The sequence below is a fragment of the Pseudophryne corroboree genome, chromosome 6 (genome assembly GCF_028390025.1).
Source record: "Pseudophryne corroboree isolate aPseCor3 chromosome 6, aPseCor3.hap2, whole genome shotgun sequence".
NCBI classification, from domain to species: domain Eukaryota; kingdom Metazoa; phylum Chordata; class Amphibia; order Anura; family Myobatrachidae; genus Pseudophryne; species Pseudophryne corroboree.
In genome coordinates, this window is record NC_086449.1 from 821,508,921 (window position 1) to 821,526,976 (window position 18,056).

At 47.9% G+C, this 18,056-nt stretch overlaps 1 protein-coding gene and 1 non-coding gene across 4 annotated transcripts in view; both read right to left on the reverse strand.

Annotated features, from left to right (window-relative positions):
* The window catches only part of IPO8 (importin 8), a 95,610-nt gene that overhangs the window by 31,095 nt on the left and 46,459 nt on the right, over positions 1 to 18,056 (reverse strand). For all 3 annotated transcript variants that reach the window (XM_063929177.1, XM_063929178.1, XM_063929179.1), the window contains exons 10-14: positions 8,972 to 9,106; positions 7,184 to 7,283; positions 6,946 to 7,022; positions 6,749 to 6,865; positions 3,956 to 4,045 (exon numbers count right to left, since the gene is read on the reverse strand). In XM_063929177.1, coding sequence (XP_063785247.1) covers positions 3,956 to 4,045; positions 6,749 to 6,865; positions 6,946 to 7,022; positions 7,184 to 7,283; positions 8,972 to 9,106 — 519 coding nt within the window. The remainder of the gene's footprint in view (positions 1 to 3,955; positions 4,046 to 6,748; positions 6,866 to 6,945; positions 7,023 to 7,183; positions 7,284 to 8,971; positions 9,107 to 18,056) is intronic.
* On the reverse strand, positions 17,037 to 17,151 carry LOC134938733 (U5 spliceosomal RNA). Its single transcript, XR_010181228.1, has one exon. It is a non-coding gene; the product is annotated as a U5 spliceosomal RNA (small nuclear RNA).

Here is an 18,056-nt window from a genome sequence, read left to right on the forward strand (position 1 = left end):
ATATGTGGATGGTTATCTTAAATCATTCGCGCAACTACAGGTTGATTTTGAGCTCCCAAACACAGCCCTATTTAGATACTTCCAATTAAGACATGCCATACAGACCCAGTTCAAAACGGCCCCTTCCATCTCCCCTTCTCCAGTTAAACTTATGTTACAACGCTTGCCCTCCACGGGCAAAATCTCTACAATATATGCCTCACTAAACAATAGAACCCTACCTGCCTCTTTAGACCCGCTTAGGTTGAACTGGGAAGATGATATAGGCCCCTTGTCAGACGAGCAATGGTTACAAATACTGGGCTCCGCCAGGTCTACCACCCCTTGCATCAGATATCAACAGGTACATCTCTTTATCCTGCACAGGGTTTACCGAACCCCTTTACTTCTCCAACGAGCTGGTTTAAGGCCTGACGCTCTGTGCCCCAAATGTCGGATGGCAGATGCTGGATTCTGGCATCTGTTATGGAACTGTCCGAAAGTCTATGAATTTTGGACTCGGGTTTGGTCTGACATATTAACTACTGACCCATCTCTTCCCCAAATTAACCCCAGGACCTGTCTCTTTGGGGTGGACCTGGAAGAAACCCACTCATTGCTCACATATCAGTATGTCCTGTGCCTGATCACGCTTGCCAAGGTTATCATTGCACGCTCCTGGTTTGCAGAGACCCCTCCCAGAGCATCGGAATGGAGAGCCCTGGTGACCTTGGTCATAGGGCATGAAAGGCTTATGTACGTATCCCGCAACTCTGTGTCCAGGTTTCACCGTAAGTGGGATAGATGGACTCTGGCACGGCCGGGTGCGGAACTGACGGAGCCCGATGATAGGCGGAGAATGTAGACATACATAACCCTATATTTGTGAAGGTGACCTCTCCTCTACTCACATATACTAAGCAGGCAATAACGAAAATGTCTTAGTGACCGGACCGTGCGCCCCGAGCACTATCCACTCCTTTCAAGCACCACAAGCTTTATGTCTTATTTTATACTGAAAATCAATGTAATACCTATTGACCAGCATAATGCATTGTATTGTAAAGTTGCATGTTTTGAACTGCTGTCTTCTTTCTTTTCTTTCTCTTACTGCTTTTCTCTCTTTTGTTCCATTTTTGTAACCAAATGGAAAACTTCAATAAAAACTTACTTGATTAAAAAAAAAAAAGGGCAGTGCGGTGTATAAATCACAGGTAACAGGACAGGAAGAGAGAGAGGACAGCAGGTGACGTATAGGGACAGCGCAGTGCGGTGTATAAATCACAGGTAACAGGACAGGAAGAGAGAGAGGACAGCAGGTGACGTATAGGGACAGCGAAGTGCAGTGTATAGATCACAGGTAACAGGACAGGAAGAGAGAGAGGACAGCAGGTGACGTATAGGGACAGCGCAGTGCAGTATATAAATCACAGGTAAGAGGGAGAGGACAGCAGGTGACGTATAGGGACAGCGCAGTGCGGTGTATAAATCACAGGTAACCGGACAGGAAGAGAGAGAGGACAGCAGGTGACGTATAGGGACAGCGCAGTGTGGTGTATAAATCACAGGTAACAGGACAGGAAAAGAGAGGACAGCAGGTGACGTATAGGTAAAGGGCAGTGCGGTGTATAAATCACAGGTAACAGGACAGGAAGAGAGATAGAGGACAGCAGGTGACGTATAGGGAGAGCGCAGTGCAGTGTATAGATCACAGGTAACAGGACAGGAAGAGAGAGAGAGGACAGCAGGTGACGTATAGGGACAGCGCAGTGCGGTGTATAAATCACAGGTAACAGGATAGGAAGAGAGAGAGGACAGCAGGTGACGTATAGGGACAGCGCAGTGCAGTGTATAAATCACAGGTAACAGGACAGGAAGAGAGAGAGGACAGCAGGTGACGTATAGGGACAGCGCAGTGCAGTGTATAAATCACAGGTAACAGGACAGGAAGAGAGAGAGGACAGCAGGTGACGTATAGGGACAGCGCAGTGCAGTGTATAGATCACAGGTAACAGGACAGGAAGAGAGAGAGGACAGCAGGTGACGTATAGGGACAGCGCAGTGCAGTGTATAAATCACAAGTAACAGGAAGAGGGAGAGGACAGCAGGTGACGTATAGGGACAGCGCAGTGCGGTGTATAACTCACAGGTAACAGGACAGGAAGAGAGAGAGGACAGCAGGTGACGTATAGGTAAAGGGCAGTGCAGTGTATAAATCACAGGTAACAGGACAGGAAGAGAGAGAGGACAGCAGGTGACGTATAGGGACAGCGCAGTGCAGTGTATAAATCACAGGTAACAGGAAGAGGGAGAGGACAGCAGGTGACGTATAGGGACAGCGCAGTGCGGTGTATAAATCACAGGTAACAGGACAGGAAGAGAGAGAGAGGACAGCAGGTGGCGTATAGGGAGAGCGCAGTGCAGTGTATAGATCACAGGTAACAGGACAGGAAGAGAGAGAGAGAGGACAGCAGGTGACGTATAGGGACAGCGCAGTGCAGTGTATAGATCACAGGTAACAGGACAGGAAGAGAGAGAGAGGTCAGCAGGTGACGTATAGGGACAGCGCAGTGTATAAATAACAGGTAACAGGACAGGAAGAGAGAGAGGACAGCAGGTGACGTATAGGGACAGCGCAGTGCGGTGTATAAATCACAGGTAACAGGACAGGAAGAGGGAGAGGACAGCAGGTGACGTATAGGGACAGCGCAGTGCAGTGTATAGATCACAGGTAACAGGACAGGAAAAGAGAGAGGACAGCAGGTGACGTATAGGGACAGCGCAGTGCGGTGTATAAATCACAGGTAACAGGACAGGAAGAGGGAGAGGACAGCAGGTGACGTATAGGGACAGCGCAGTGCAGTGTATAGATCACAGGTAACAGGACAGGAAGAGAGAGAGGACAGCAGGTGACGTATAGGGACAGCGAAGTGCGGTGTATAGATCACAGGTAACAGCACTGGAAGAGAGAGAGAGGACAGCAGGTGACGTATAAAGACAGCGCAGTGCAGTGTATAGATCACAGGTAACAGGACAGGAAGAGAGAGAGAGGACAGCAGGTGACGTATAGGGACAGTGCGGTGTATAAATCACAGGTAACAGGACAGGAAGAGAGAGAGGACAGCAGGTGACGTATAGGGACAGCGCAGTGCAGTGTATAAATCACAGGTAACAGGAAGAGGGAGAGGACAGCAGGTGACGTATAGGGACAGGGCAGTGCAGTGTATAGATCACAGGTAACAGGACAGGAAGAGAGAGAGGACAGCAGGTGACGTATAGGGACAGCGCAGTGCAGTGTATAAATCACAGGTAACAGGAAGAGGGAGAGGACAGCAGGTGACGTATAGGGACAGCGCAGTGCGGTGTATAAATCACAGGTAACAGGACAGGGAGAGAGAGAGAGGACAGCAGGTGACGTATAGGGAGAGCGCAGTGCAGTGTATAGATCACAGGTAACAGGACAGGAAGAGAAAGAGGACAGCAGGTGACGTATAGAGACAGCGCAGTGCAGTGTATAGATCACAGGTAACAGGACAGGAAGAGAGAGAGAGAGAGAGAGAGAGAGAGAGAGAGAGGACAGCAGGTGACGTGTAGGGACAGCGCAGTGCAGTGTATAGATCACAGGTAACAGGACAGGAAGAGAGAGAGAGAGGACAGCAGGTGACGTATAGGGACAGTGCAGTGCGGTGTATAGATCACAGGTAACAGGACAGGAAGAGAGAGAGGACAGCAGGTGACGTATAGGGACAGTGCAGTGCGGTGTATAAATCACAGGTAACAGGACAGGAAGAGGGAGAGGACAGCAGGTGACGTATAGGGACAGCGCAGTGCAGTGTATAGATCACAGGTAACAGGACAGGAAGAGAGAGAGAGGACAGCAGGTGACGTATAGGGACAGTGCAGTGCGGTGTATAGATCACAGGTAACAGGACAGGAAGAGAGAGAGGACAGCAGGACGGGACTATGTAAAACATACCCGCGCCCGGAGATAGCCCAGCTCAGACAGGAATAGCGGGAAAACATGGTTTTGAATGAAAACTTCCATCTGGTCCTTGTACACAGATTTCTGTGAAGAAATATGAAAATCTTGCTGTTTATATATAAATCAGCCTGTGTCCTGTTATATGTAATATAAATGTAACTCTCCAGCACAGTCACAGGCGGAAGTGTAACAATATACATAATGGGGTCAGCTCCCAGGAGCTTATAATAAACTGCAGAACTGGCCAGAGGTCAGAAGTAAGGAACATTACAGCCACAAGAGGGCACCATCCTCCAGCTGTCACCAGCACAGAATAATACATAGAGATAAATGATGAATCGTCTGTACTGTATCCGTTCTAAATACCTACTACTTCCGCAGGAAAAGTTATATCTATCTTTACGCAACATCTTCAGCACGCAATTTCCTTTACATCTCTTATTCCGACAGGCTGCCATCTTGAGTCTATGACTTCTATATCAGGGTTAATTAAACAAAAACATTCCCTGTAGTGTATCTCAGGAATTCCCAACTGCAGTCCTTAGGGACCGCTAACAGTGCATGTTTTCCAGATCTCCTAGTTGGTGTACAGGTGTATTCATTACTGGCTGACACATCTTAAAAGATCCTCAGATGGTGATAATAGTTTTGCGTGTGATACTGATGAGATCTGGAAAACATGCGCTGTTGGGGGTCTCTGAGGACAGGAGGTGGGAGACCACTGGTCTAATTGTCATTCCTGTTATTTACATGCACCAACAGCGCAGAGCCTAGTGCATAAAAAGAAAACCACAACCCGTCCACGGGTGACGTCACGTTCTGTTACCTGGTGTCTACCTGGAGTCTGTGAGGTGGAAAATCCTAACCTACACTAATGATCCCGAATTAGTGAGAAGCGTTCTGGCTGTGGGGCTCATTCACCATGGATCGCTACTGAGACTGAAACTACAATCATCTCTAAATATCGCATGTGAAGAGCCGCCCTGAAAGGTAAAAGATTCCCACCCATGCGATCGCAACTCTGCGTATGCATTTGCAAAATTGCGATTCATACGCAGAAGCAGAGGGCCTAGGTGGTCATTCCGAGTTGATCGCTCGCTAGCTGTTTTTAGCAGCCGTACAAACGCTATGCCTCCTCCCACTGGGAGTGTATTTTAGCTTAGCATAAGTGCGAACGGTTGTATCGCTGAGCGGCTACAAAATTTGTGTGTATATTCAGAGTAGCTCAAAACCTACTCAGCGCTTGCGATCACTTCAGACTATTCAGTTCCGGATTTGATGTCACAAACCCGCCCTGCGTTCGCCCAGCCACGCCTGCGTTTTCCCTGGCACGCCTGCGTTTTTCCGCACACTCCCTGAAAACGGTCAATTGACACCCAGAAATGCCCACTTCCTGTCAATCACTCTGCGACCAGCAGTGCGACTGAAAAGCTTCGCTAGACCCTGTGTGAAACTACATCGTTCATTGTAATAGTACGTCGCGCGTGCGCATTGCGCCGCATGCGCAGAATTGCCATTTTTAGCCTGAACGCTGCGAACAAATGCAGCTAGCGAACAACTCGGAATGACCCCCCTAGTTCAGACCTAATTGATGCGGCAGCATATGCAGGCTGAGTACCTGTGCTGTGTGCGCATGCGGCGATGGGGGGGTGCGGTCCGGAAAACGCAGCCATGTCTGGACCATCTGCGGGGCGGGCGGCTGCGTGACATCACACACAGCCGCTGCAACCCTAAACATGGCAGGTAGCCGCCTGCCTTCGCAGCTAGGTTGCGTAGGCAGAAAGCTACTCGTCAGGTGCGAAAGCCATGCAATGCTTTCACATGTCTGCGGTGGGGTGGGGTGGGGGGTTGGACCCATGTCAAAGAATTTGATCGTGCTGTGCGTTTTTTCACACATCCACGATCAGAGTACCATTGACATTTACGGTTGATCCAGGCCCTACTCAGAATAATGCAATTGCAGTCGCACCGGCGCCATGTTTTTAATCGCAGCAGATGTCATATATTTACTCCCCGAAAACGCCGATGACCCGCCTGCGTTTTCCCAACCACTCCCCACAAACGTCATGTTGCCTCCCACAAACCGTCACTTCCTGTCAATTACTTTGCAATTGCATTTTGGACTTCGCACACACGTAATGCGTTCGTCGCACATGCGCAGTCCGCCGATAATCGCTGGATTTGCGATTTTGCCCTGTAGGGAGTAACTCTGAACTCTGGAATGCCCTGAATACCCAGTAAAGATTTAATTTGAATTGCCGTTATGTAAATTTGAAGTACTAGAGGTTTTTAGCTGCTGTGGAACTGCACATCCCAGCATTCCCTGACAGTTTTATCATGCAATAATAGCAAAACTGGGGCAGGGCATGCTGAAATATGTAGTTCCACAGCAGTGGGGAGGGGAAGGGGGCATATTCAATACCTGTGCTTAGAAGGCTGTATGACGACCAAAGTCACATAGCACCACCCCCATATTAGCAGCGGGAGAGCCCTCTGTGATAATGGTAATTAAAATCACTGATTTGACAGATAATCTCACAAAGCTGAAACACCCTAGTACTAATCATCTGATAAACACTATTTATTAATGTTGGCATTAGCTGTGAAGGGCGCTAGATTTAACTCTCCGTGCGAAGATCAGTTTGTCATTCTGCCTGCCAGGCCTTGGCAATGACGTCTGTGGATACGTGACTGACGCCATTAACACCCTTTCTCCGGTAACGCCACTCTGTGAATTTGGCCCGAGGTCTCATACATTGCTCATAATAAGACACCCTACAATATAACCTTCAGGAGAATTTCCGCCAGCGAGCCCAGAACATGCAACGCCCCGTCTATTTTCCGAGGGTCTACAGAGGTCCCCGTGAGGATCTGGTAACAGAAATTCATCATCTTTGGCAGGACCTAGAGCAGAGAGATACAATTAATACTGCGCCACTGACGTTTACACCGACATATACGCTGCCCCCGGAGGACCCGCTCACCTCTTTCCTCTTCTTTGAGGCCGTATAGAGGAGATTCTGCGCTGCGGTCGCCGGAGATACGTAATCTTCAAACACGTCTAGGGAGACAGGAATAGGACGGGTGAGAGGGCGGCGGCCTGTACTGCGAGTTAGGCACAATACGTGGGAAGCAGCGGGAACATAAGACGCTGGCGGACCTGCACATCCGGTCATGCACATTGGGAGATAGCCTCTGGCCAATATAAGATAAACAGATTACCAAACTTCATGCGGATGTACTCGTAGGGGTCGTCCTGCCACAAGTCCTCGTCTTCATCTTTGTAACACATAAGGGGGAAAATAACCTCTTCCGAAATGCTCTGGGAGACAGGAAGAGAAGCCGAAGATGAGAAGTGTTCTCCCTACATTATTATTCTATGATCACACACAATACCAGGGGTACGCCAGCTGCGATACTACACAATACCAGGGGTACGCCAGCTGCGATACTACACAATACCAGGGGTACGCCAGCCGCGATACTACACAATACCAGGGGTACGCCAGCTGTGACCATACACAATACCAGGGGTACGCCAGCCGTGACCATACACAATACCAGGGGTACGCCAGCCGTGACCATACACAATACCAGGGGTACGCCAGCTGCGATCCTACACAATACCAGGGGTACGCCAGCCGTGACCATACACAATACCAGGGGTACGCCAGCCGTGATCATACACAATACCAGGGGTACGCCAGCCGTGACCATACACAATACCAGGGGTACGCCAGCTGCGATCCTACACAATACCAGGGGTACGCCAGCCGTGACCATACACAATACCAGGGGTACGCCAGCCGTGATCATACACAATACCAGGGGTACGCCAGCCGTGACCATACACAATACCAGGGGTACGCCAGCTGCGATCCTACACAATACCAGGGGTACGCCAGCCGTGACCATACACAATACCAGGGGTACGCCAGCCGTGACCATACACAATACCAGGGGTACGCCAGCTGCGATCCTACACAATACCAGGGGTACGCCAGCCGTGACCATACACAATACCAGGGGTACGCCAGCCGTGATCATACACAATACCAGGGGTACGCCAGCCGTGACCATACACAATACCAGGGGTACGCCAGCCGTGACCATACACAATACCAGGGGTACGCCAGCCGTGATCATACACAATACCAGGGGTACGCCAGCCGTGACCATACACAATACCAGGGGTACGCCAGCCGTGATCATACACAATACCAGGGGTACGCCAGCTGTGATCATACACAATACCAGGGGTACGCCAGCTGTGATCATACACAATACCAGGGGTACGCCAGCTGTGATCATACACAATACCAGGGGTACGCCAGCTGTGATCATACACAATACCAGGGGTACGCCAGCTGTGATCAGCATTATCCGGGCTATGCCAGCTGTGATCAGCATTATCCGGGCTGTACCAGCTGTGATCAGCATTATCCGGGGTACGACAGCTGTGATCAGCATTATCCGGGCTATACCAGCTGTGATCAGCATTATCCGGGATACACCAGCTGTGATCAGCATTATCCGGGCTATACCAGCTGTGATCAGCATTATCCAGGCTATGCCAGCTGTGACCAGCATTATCCAGGCTATGCCAGCTGTGATCAGCATTATCCGGGCTATGCCAGCTGTGACCAGCATTATCCAGGCTTAGCCTGAGCTGGCTAAGCCTGGATAATGCTGGTCACAGCTGGCATAGCCCGGATAATGCTGATCACAGGGCATATCACCTATTTTTCTTTATATAAACGTTTTCTTATTAAAACTGGAGTAAGGGGTTCCAAGTCATTCAGGACAGTCCTGGTATACATACATGGGGGGAAGGGGGTCTCCATCAGACATGGGAGAACCTTCATTGTTGTTTTAGACAGTACCACAAGTTGTACAACAGACATGCTGTGCGTCACCCCCTACTTCCTACAGGACAGGCTGCATCCTCATGGATATTGCTGGAGCCCACAAAATGGCAGCCTCCATGTCAGGGACGGAACCAGCGCTCACCTGCATATTTGGCTTCAGTATTTTCCATGTGACGGAGTGAGACACCCCCAGATTCAGGTAGTTGAGGGTCTGTTGGAGAACACGGGGGACCACGTACTGTTTCTGCCGATGCTGTTCTAAGATCTTCAGCAGCACCTGGAGCAGAGACAACGTCACAGGAATCACTTCCCTGTCATAGGGGAACCTCTTCCCACGTCATAGGGGAACCTCTTCCCTGTCATAGGGGAACCTCTTCCCTGTCATAGGGGAACCTCTTCCCTGTCATAGGGGAACCTCTTCCCTGTCATAGGGGAACCTCTTCCCTGTCATAGGGGAACCACTTCCCTGTCATAGGGGAACCTCTTCCCTGTCATAGGGGAACCTCTTCCCTGTCATAGGGGAACCACTTCCCTGTCATAGGGGAACCACTTCCTTGTCATAGGGGAACCTCTTCCCTGTCATAGGGGAACCTCTTCCCTGTCATAGGGGAACCTCTTCCCTGTCATAGGGGAACCACTTCCCTGTCATAGGGGAACCACTTCCCTGTCATAGGGGAACCTCTTCCCTGTCATAGGGGAACCTCTTCCCTGTCATAGGGGAACCTCAAGCTGCAGAGCAGATCGTCTCATTACAACTACCAGCAGATTATGTCCCATTTAAATGGCTTGTCCTTAATAGAACATTCCTCCTCCAGTATAGGAGGGTTGGGTATCAAGGCGGTCAGGATCCCGACAGCCAGAATACTGACCCCCACGAGTGGGAATAGCCGTTGCGCCGCTGCCAGCATTCTGGCGATTGGGATCCCAGCGTCTGTATTCTGACCGCCGGGATAATAAGTTAACTACATCCCGTATACAGGAAAATAGGATTTTGGTACTTACCAGGTAAATCCTTTTCTTTGAATCCATAGGGGGCACTGGAGTACTCTTGGGATATGGACGGCTTCCGCAGGAAACAGGGCACTGAATATTTAAATTTAGAACACTCCACCCCTCCATATCCCAGAGTACCTCAGTGTTTTTTACTGAGCCGAACAGGAACTATAGAGAGGTTGACAATGGAGAATTCTTATAACATAACGGACAACAACAAAGTTGACACATAACGTGACTGACAACTAAACCGTTGACACCATAACCGATAGAACTTTATAATTTGAACCAGTCGATGAAAATGTGTTACCATAAGATCCCCTGAGCTTACTTCAAACCAGGTAAAACTGCTCTGGGTGGGCGTCCAGTGCCCCCTATGGATTCAAAGAAAAGGATTTACCTGGTAAGTACCAAAATCCTATTTTCTTTCTCATCCACTAGGGGTCACTGGAGTACTCTTGGGACGTACCAAAGTTTCCCTTGTGGGCGGGAGAGCTGTTTGACACCTGTAACACTAGGCGGCCAAAGGTAGATGCTGATGCCGCAAACGTATCAAACTTGTAGAAGCGCACAAACGTGTGCACTGATGACCATGTAGCCGCACGGCAAAGCAGCGTCGTAGAAGCTCCACGACCAGATGCCCATAAAGCTCCCACAGAACATGTGGAATGAGCTGTTACTGATGTAGGCGGCTGTAACCTAGCATGAAGGTAAGCCTGACGTATAGTCAGTTTTATCCATCTGGATAAGGTCTGCTTAGAGGCTGGCCAACCTATCTTGGCAGCATCATAGAGAACAAACAACGTATCTGTTTTACGAACTGTAGACGTTCGGGTTACATAAACGCGTAATGCGCGTACCACATCCAGAGTTCCAGAATGTCCGGTTAACACAGGAACTACTATTGGTTGATTGATGTGAAAAGATGACACTACCTTTGGTAAGAAAGCGGGATTCGTCCGAAGTTCCGCTCTGTCATCATGAAACACCAAATACGGTGACTTGCATGACAAGGCACCCAAATCCGAAACACGCCTTGCCGAAGCTAAGGCTAGAAGAAAAATTGTTTTCCAAGTGAGAAACTTAATATCCACTTGTTGTAAGGGTTCAAAATATGAAGACTGTAAGAAATCTAAAACCAGATTCAAGTCCCATGGCGCTGTAGGTGGAATGAATGGAGGCTGTACTCTGAGGACACCTTGCAGAAAGGTGTGTACCGACGGCAATAGAGCCGATCGGCTTTGAAAATAAATTGACAACGCAGATACCTGCACCTTTAGTGTAGATAAACGCAGTCCTCCATCTAACCCCGTCTGTAGAAACAACAAAAGACGGGATAACTTGAAAGATGATGTCGGAAACTTCCGAGCTTCACACCAACCTATATAGGCATGCCAAATTCTGTAATAATGAGCTGCCGTGACCGGCTTCCTAGCTCGTAACATGGTTGGTATAACCGATTCTGGAATGCCCTCTCTTCTTAAGAGGGCGGTCTCCACAGCCACCCCGTCAAACGCAGCCGTGCTAACTCGGGGTAAAGGAACGGACCCTGTTGTAACAAGTCCGGACGTAGTGGGAGCGGGCAAGGATCGTGTGCGAGTAGTCCGCGGAGATCCCAGAACCATGCTCTCCGAGGCCAATGAGGCGCCACTAGTATGACTGTGACAGACTCTCTTTTGATCCGTTTTAGCACCAGAGGGAGCAGCGGAAACTGTGGAAACAGATACACGAGGCTGTACGGCCAAGCGATTCTGAGAGCATCCACCGCCACTGCCTTTGGATCTCTCGTTCTAGACACCTACTGGTGCGTTTGGTGATTGTGGCGAGACGCCATCAGGTCAACTTGAGGGTAACCCCACCTCTGGACCAACATGTGAAACATTTCTGAATTTAATGCCCATTCTCCTGGATGAAAATCCCGACGGCTGAGATAATCCGGCTCCCAGTTGTCCACTCCCGGAATGAACACTGCCGACAATATCACCTGGTGGTATTCTACCCAATTGAGGATTCGAGCTACATTCCGCATTGCCATGCGGCTTCTCGTTCCTCCTTGTTTGTTGATGTATGCGACTGCCGTCGCGTTGTGTGACTGCACCTGGACAGTCTGAGACCGAAGCATGTGTATTGCTTGTCGTAGCGCATTGTAAATTGCCCGGAGTTCCAGGACATTTATAGACAGCAATCGTTCGTAATCCGCCCAGAGACCCTGGAGCTGACAATTTTGAACTACAGCTCCCCAACCTCTGAGACTGGCGTCCGTCGTTAGAATTATCCAATTCCAGCTGCCGCCTGCGGTTAAATTGTGTACCTTGAGCCCCAGAGTAGAGACACCCTCGCCCTTGGCGACAACCTCACCCTGTGGTGAATCTGCAGATGCGAGCCCGACCACTGTGCGAGCACATCCAGTTGAAATGGATGCAAGTGAAATCTTCCGAACTGAAGCGCTTCGAAAGCCGCCACCATTGTTCCTAATAGGCGAATACACAAATGTACCGAGATTGTGCGTGGCTTGAGCACTAATTGTACCAGATGGCGAATAATCTGTACTTTCTGGTGTAGTAGGTAAATTCTTTGATTTACCGTATCGAGAATCATACCCAAATGCCCTTCTATCTTACGTCTGAAGGGTCTTTATAAGGTTTGACACAGACGAATCCACCAATGGCGGATTCTCCAATGTAGATGTCACTGACTGGAAACGGGTAACTAGACTTAAATCTGTGAGGTATAGAACCGGTTATTCGGTTCTTTTGTGTTTCTACTAACATCTTATTAAGATATTCCTAAATAAGAACCCCATTGGAGATCTCTGTCGTTTTGTAAATACGACTTTATTATATGTCAGAGGCTCCTTAGTCTCTGTAAACTTCAGAGACTGACGCACTGGCCTGATGAGATTATCAATGTCAGGGCTGTCAAAAGCTGCACTATCTGACTGCTGGTCTAATTTGCCCTCCTCACCCTTATTTAGCGCCGTGAGGTCTGGCATAGAATCGTCAGACTGCAACATAGCAGAAACGGGTAAATTATAAGACAAATTAAATTTATCCCTTGTACCCAAAGTGAACTTGGACCTTTGCAAAGGCTGAGACTCCTCCGTTAGTTCTGGCGGTCTCACCCGAGATTCCGATCTTGCCGCTCGTGTCGAGCGGCGGCCAATTCTGATTTCAACCCAGCCATTACATTTGCTTAACATAGGATCCGGGAATTAAACCGGCTTCCGGAGTGGAAACCTACAAAACATACTGTACATGTGGTAGATTCATGTACAGACATTGCAGTAAAAATAGGATTTTGGTACTTACCAGGTAAATCCTTTTCTTTGAATCCATAGGGGGCACTGGAGTACTCTTGGGATATGGACGGGCGTGGCCGAACAAGGGCACTGAATATTTAAATTTAGGACCCTCCCCCCCCTCCATATCCCCGAGTACCTCAGTGTACTCTCTCAGTGTTTTTTACTGAGCGAACAGGAACGATATAGAGAGGTTGACAATGGAGAATACCTATAACATAACGGACAACAACAATGTTGACCCATAACCTTACTGTCAACTAAACAGTTGACACCATAACCGATAGAACTTTATAATTTGAACCAATTGGTGAAAATGTGTTACCATAAGCTCCTCTGAGCTTAATATCAATCAAGTAAAACTTGTTACCCTAAGCTCCCTTGAGCTTAAAACAACCCAGGTAAAACTGCTCTGGGTGGGCGTCCAGTGCCCCCTATGGATTCAAAGAAAAGGATTTACCTGGTAAGTACCAAAATCCTATTTTCTTTATCATCCACTAGGGGTCACTGGAGTACTCTTGGGACGTACCAAAGCTTCCCTCGTGGGCGGGAGAGCTGTTTGATACTTGTAACAGTAGGCAGCCCAAAGCTAGATGCTGATGGCGCCACCATTCATAACGTGTAAACGTGCACAAACGTGCCGTGTCGTAGACGCTCCACGACCCGCTGGGTCTGACATTCCCACAGAACCTGTGGGATGAGCTATTACTGACGTAGGCGATTGTAACTTAGCCTTAAAGTAAGCCTGACTTGTAGACATTATTATCCAACTGGATAATATCTGCTGAGAAACTGGCTAAGCCCAGTTGGCAGCATCATAGAGAACAAACAACGTATCCGTATCACCTACTGTAGACGTTCGGGACATATATAAAACGCGTAATGCGTGTACCACACTCAGAATTCTAGAATGTGCTTTCCACACAGGAAGCACTATTGGTGTGAAGAATACGAAAGCGGAATTAGTCCGAAGATCTGCTTTGTCATGAGAAAACTCAAATACGGTGGCTTAGAATACAAGGCACCCAAATATGAAAACAAAACCCTTGCCGAAGCCAAGGCTAGAAGACAAATGTTTTCCAAAGTGATAAACTTAATTCCCCTTTGTTGTAAGGGTTCAAATATGAAAACTGTAAGAAATCTGAACCCAACCTCAAGCCACCTGGCGCTATAGGTTGGATAAATAGAGTCTGAACTTTGATGACACCTTGTAGAAAGGTGTGTACAGACGCAATAGAGACGCAATAGAGGCAAACATCTTTGAAAATAAGTTTACCATACAGATACCTGCACACTCAGTGCAGATAAACGCAGTTTTCCATCCCACCCCGTTTACCAGAATAATACGGGTAACGTGAAGGATGATGTTGGAAACTTCCGAGCTTTACCACCTATGTACGCATACGAAATTTTGTAATAATGAGCTGCCTTAAGCGGCTCGTAACATGGTTGGTATAACCGTTACTGTAATGCTCTATTTCTTACGAGGGCGGTATGACCTCTCACCGCGTCAACCGCAGCTACGGTACATAGGTAATAGGTACATATGAATTATGGGTAAAAGAACGTTCCCTGATGTAACAGGTCGGACGTATTATGAGCGCCAAGATCGTGTGCAAGTATTCCTTGGATATTTGAGAAGCAAACTCTCGGAACCCATGAGAGATCACTAGTATGACTGTGACGTGTTACGATCCGTTTTGGCAACGGAGAGAGAGAGAGAGAGAGAGAGCAGCGGAAAAAACTGGTGGAGTTAGATACACGATGCTGAATCACCACATGAATGCGAGAGACTCCACCGCCACTGCCCCTGTTACACATACTAAGCTTTTGTAATTGTGGCGAGATGCCATTATGTATACCTGAGGGTAACCTTCTTCTGTGGACTCACATAGGAAACACCTGTGGATTTAATGTCCAGATTTCAGGATCTAAATCCTGACGAGTGAGATCATCTGTGTGACAGATGTCCCCTCACGGAATGAACGTAGTTGACATTCTCACATAATGGTGTTCTGAGCAATTGAGGATTTGAGTTACTTGCCGCATTGCCATGCGGCTTCTTGGTTCTCCCTGGTTATTGTGTATGCAACTGCCGTTGCCTTGTCTGACTGCCCCTGGTCAGACTGAAAACGAAGCATGTATTGCATTGTAAAATGCACGGAGTTCCAGGACATTTATCGACAGCAATCTGTCGTGATCCGTTTTAGAACCTTTGTCGCTGATCTTGTTTAACTACAAATCCTGACCCTCTGCGACTCTCGTCCAGAGTATATACACCCTTGTCCCTCTGTGGGAAACGCGAGTGAAGGGGCGAACTAAATTGAAAACACATCTTTATTCTTAATAGGTGAATACACCAATGTACCGCTAGTGTGCGTGTTTTGCACTAATTACTAGATGTACATTTGTTCTTGCTGGTGTAGTAAGTAAAAGTCTTTGATTTACCGTATTTATAATCTTACCTAGGCATTGACATCGTTTAGACGGAATTAGATGCGATTGTTTTCGAACTTGATCTGCTACCGCAGTATACCTTAGTAGCGCAAGTTAGAGGAACTCTGTTGAGACAGAGTTCTTATGAGCAGATCATCTAAGGTAGAGAAACTCTGTTGAGACAGAGTCCTTATGTGAGATGAGCTATCATCCCCAACATAACTTTGGTAAATACCCGAGGCGATAAGCAACGGTAGACCTGAAATGGATAATGGTTGTGGCGATTTGCAAACGCTAGAACCTGTGAAGATCAAACCGGAATGGGTAAATACGCCTTGTGAAGATCAAGTGCCATTATGCAACTTTGTGCTCCAATAAACAAATACTAACCGCAGAAAATTCATTTTCCCACTGCAGTAAGTGACCTGCTGATTGAGATTGCGACAGAGCCGTCTGGTTTTGCTCAAACAGAGGGAATATGTAACCCTGACTCTGTTGGTATACTACTGCTTGGCTTATAAAGACAGCTGAAACCCAGCAGAGACTAAATGGCAACCTGCCAAACCGGTCGACAGAGCCAGTATTGTCCTTTAATCTGTAAATAGCTGAGACATCCATGAATTGAAGTCTGGAAACCCCTCAAAAGTAACATGTAAAGACGCGCTTCCACAATTGGAAAAGAGGCCATCAAACCCCTGGCTTGCTGACTGTAGCGTCCTGACGTTACAAGGCGTGACTGTTTTGTACAACCGCCTTTGAAAAAACTGAAGTCTAAAGGGATTAAACGCCGGTACCAGTATTCCGTTTTGATACTGGATGCGGTAATGGCTGAATATCAAATTTAGGACCAAACAAGCTCTGTCCTAGTCGTGCTGAACTAGCTACGATGAAAAACAGGCGTTAGTAGAAGCTTTACAGATATACTCTGCAGCTTCTTTTAACAGTGATCTCATAGCTTCCATACCTAGAGACTAATGACCCAAATGTATCTTGGGACTTTATAGTGTTTAACACAGACGCATTTGCCAATGGCGGATCGCGTTATTTTGAAACCGATTAAATAGTGATCAAAGTCCACTAATTTTTTTCTATAAAAACAAATGGAGACCTTGACTCACTGGTTTTTAGCAATGTATGTTGTCAAAAACCCCGCACTATATAAGTGCTGGTGTAATGCACCCTTCTCACTTGTAGTTATTGTGTGAGATCTGCATTAACCCTGGTACCCAAAGGAACTTGGCCCTTTGAAAAGACTATCTTTAGTTATAGTAGGCGGAGTACTTCCGAGACTCCGATGTTACCGCTGTTTTAATTTGAATTGCCAATGCTTAACATAGGACCGTTAAAATTATTTTTAGTCTGCGCTAGAGCCTTACTAGCTATGCAGACTGACACCACAATAGGCAACAGACAACACTTGCACTACTTATTGAAGTTCTTATGTGTCATATATATATTTTTGTTGCTGAAAAGCATATTAAGGCCAGCTGTAGCCAGGCATCAAAAATTTATATGAAACTCATGGTTATTTCTCTCTACGGACATCTTTAGCAACAGGCGAAAGATTTATTAGATCTGAAGAGAAACCAGAGTATTCTTTATGTGAAAAGCAGTTCACATGTGCAATCCGAACTAAATTCCCACTAACACCCCTTTGCCTCTGGTGGCTTAGAGATGTAGGGCAGGAATGTTCTAGAATTATGTGAAACCTGAACAAAAATTCCCACTAACACCCCTGCGCCCCCTTGTGGAGCAGAGGTGTATGGCCGGAATGTTCTGGAATTATAAACTGGAAGAAACTGTAATGATTAAAAATGGCCCCCATGCCATGCATACACTGAAAAGCACAGGACCTGCTGCAGTGTTAATATATATAGACTTAATAGCCTATTATACAGGTAATATAGGCTTAATAGCCTATTAAAGTGTGATAATCACATTCCAGTTAATAGAACACTTATTACATTATATGGCAGCCTACAGAAAAACAGGAAGCATGCCATTCATACAATTAGAAACATATTTTAGGACATGATCTGTTAAAACTATGTCTTATTAACCCATGCAGCCTTGGTGCTGCTGCTATGGGTATTTACTCCCCCTCACCCCCGGTAGTCTCCCCCATGTTACCTGCAGCGGACGGGAGCGGGTGCAGGGAGAGCAGGGGAGCGCTGTGTATAGCGCCGGGGAGCCGTCCGGACGAGCGGGCGGCGCCTTCATACATCAGTGTGCGGTGTCAGCGCTGGAAGAGCGGCCGGCGTCTGTGAGTGACGTGCGGCCGCTCTGTGCATCTTAGAAAGCGGGAACTTAGTTCTGGCTCGGGCGGCGCCTGTCCTACCTCGGTGCCGGGTAATCAGCGCTGTGAGAGCGGCCGGCGTCTCTGAGTGACGTGCGGCCGCTCTGAGCTTCTAGCGTAGTTAAACGGGGCATATCAGCGGCGGCTTCAGCGGCGGCAAACACCCACACAGCAGGGCGGCAGCGTGAGCTGACCGCCCAGACA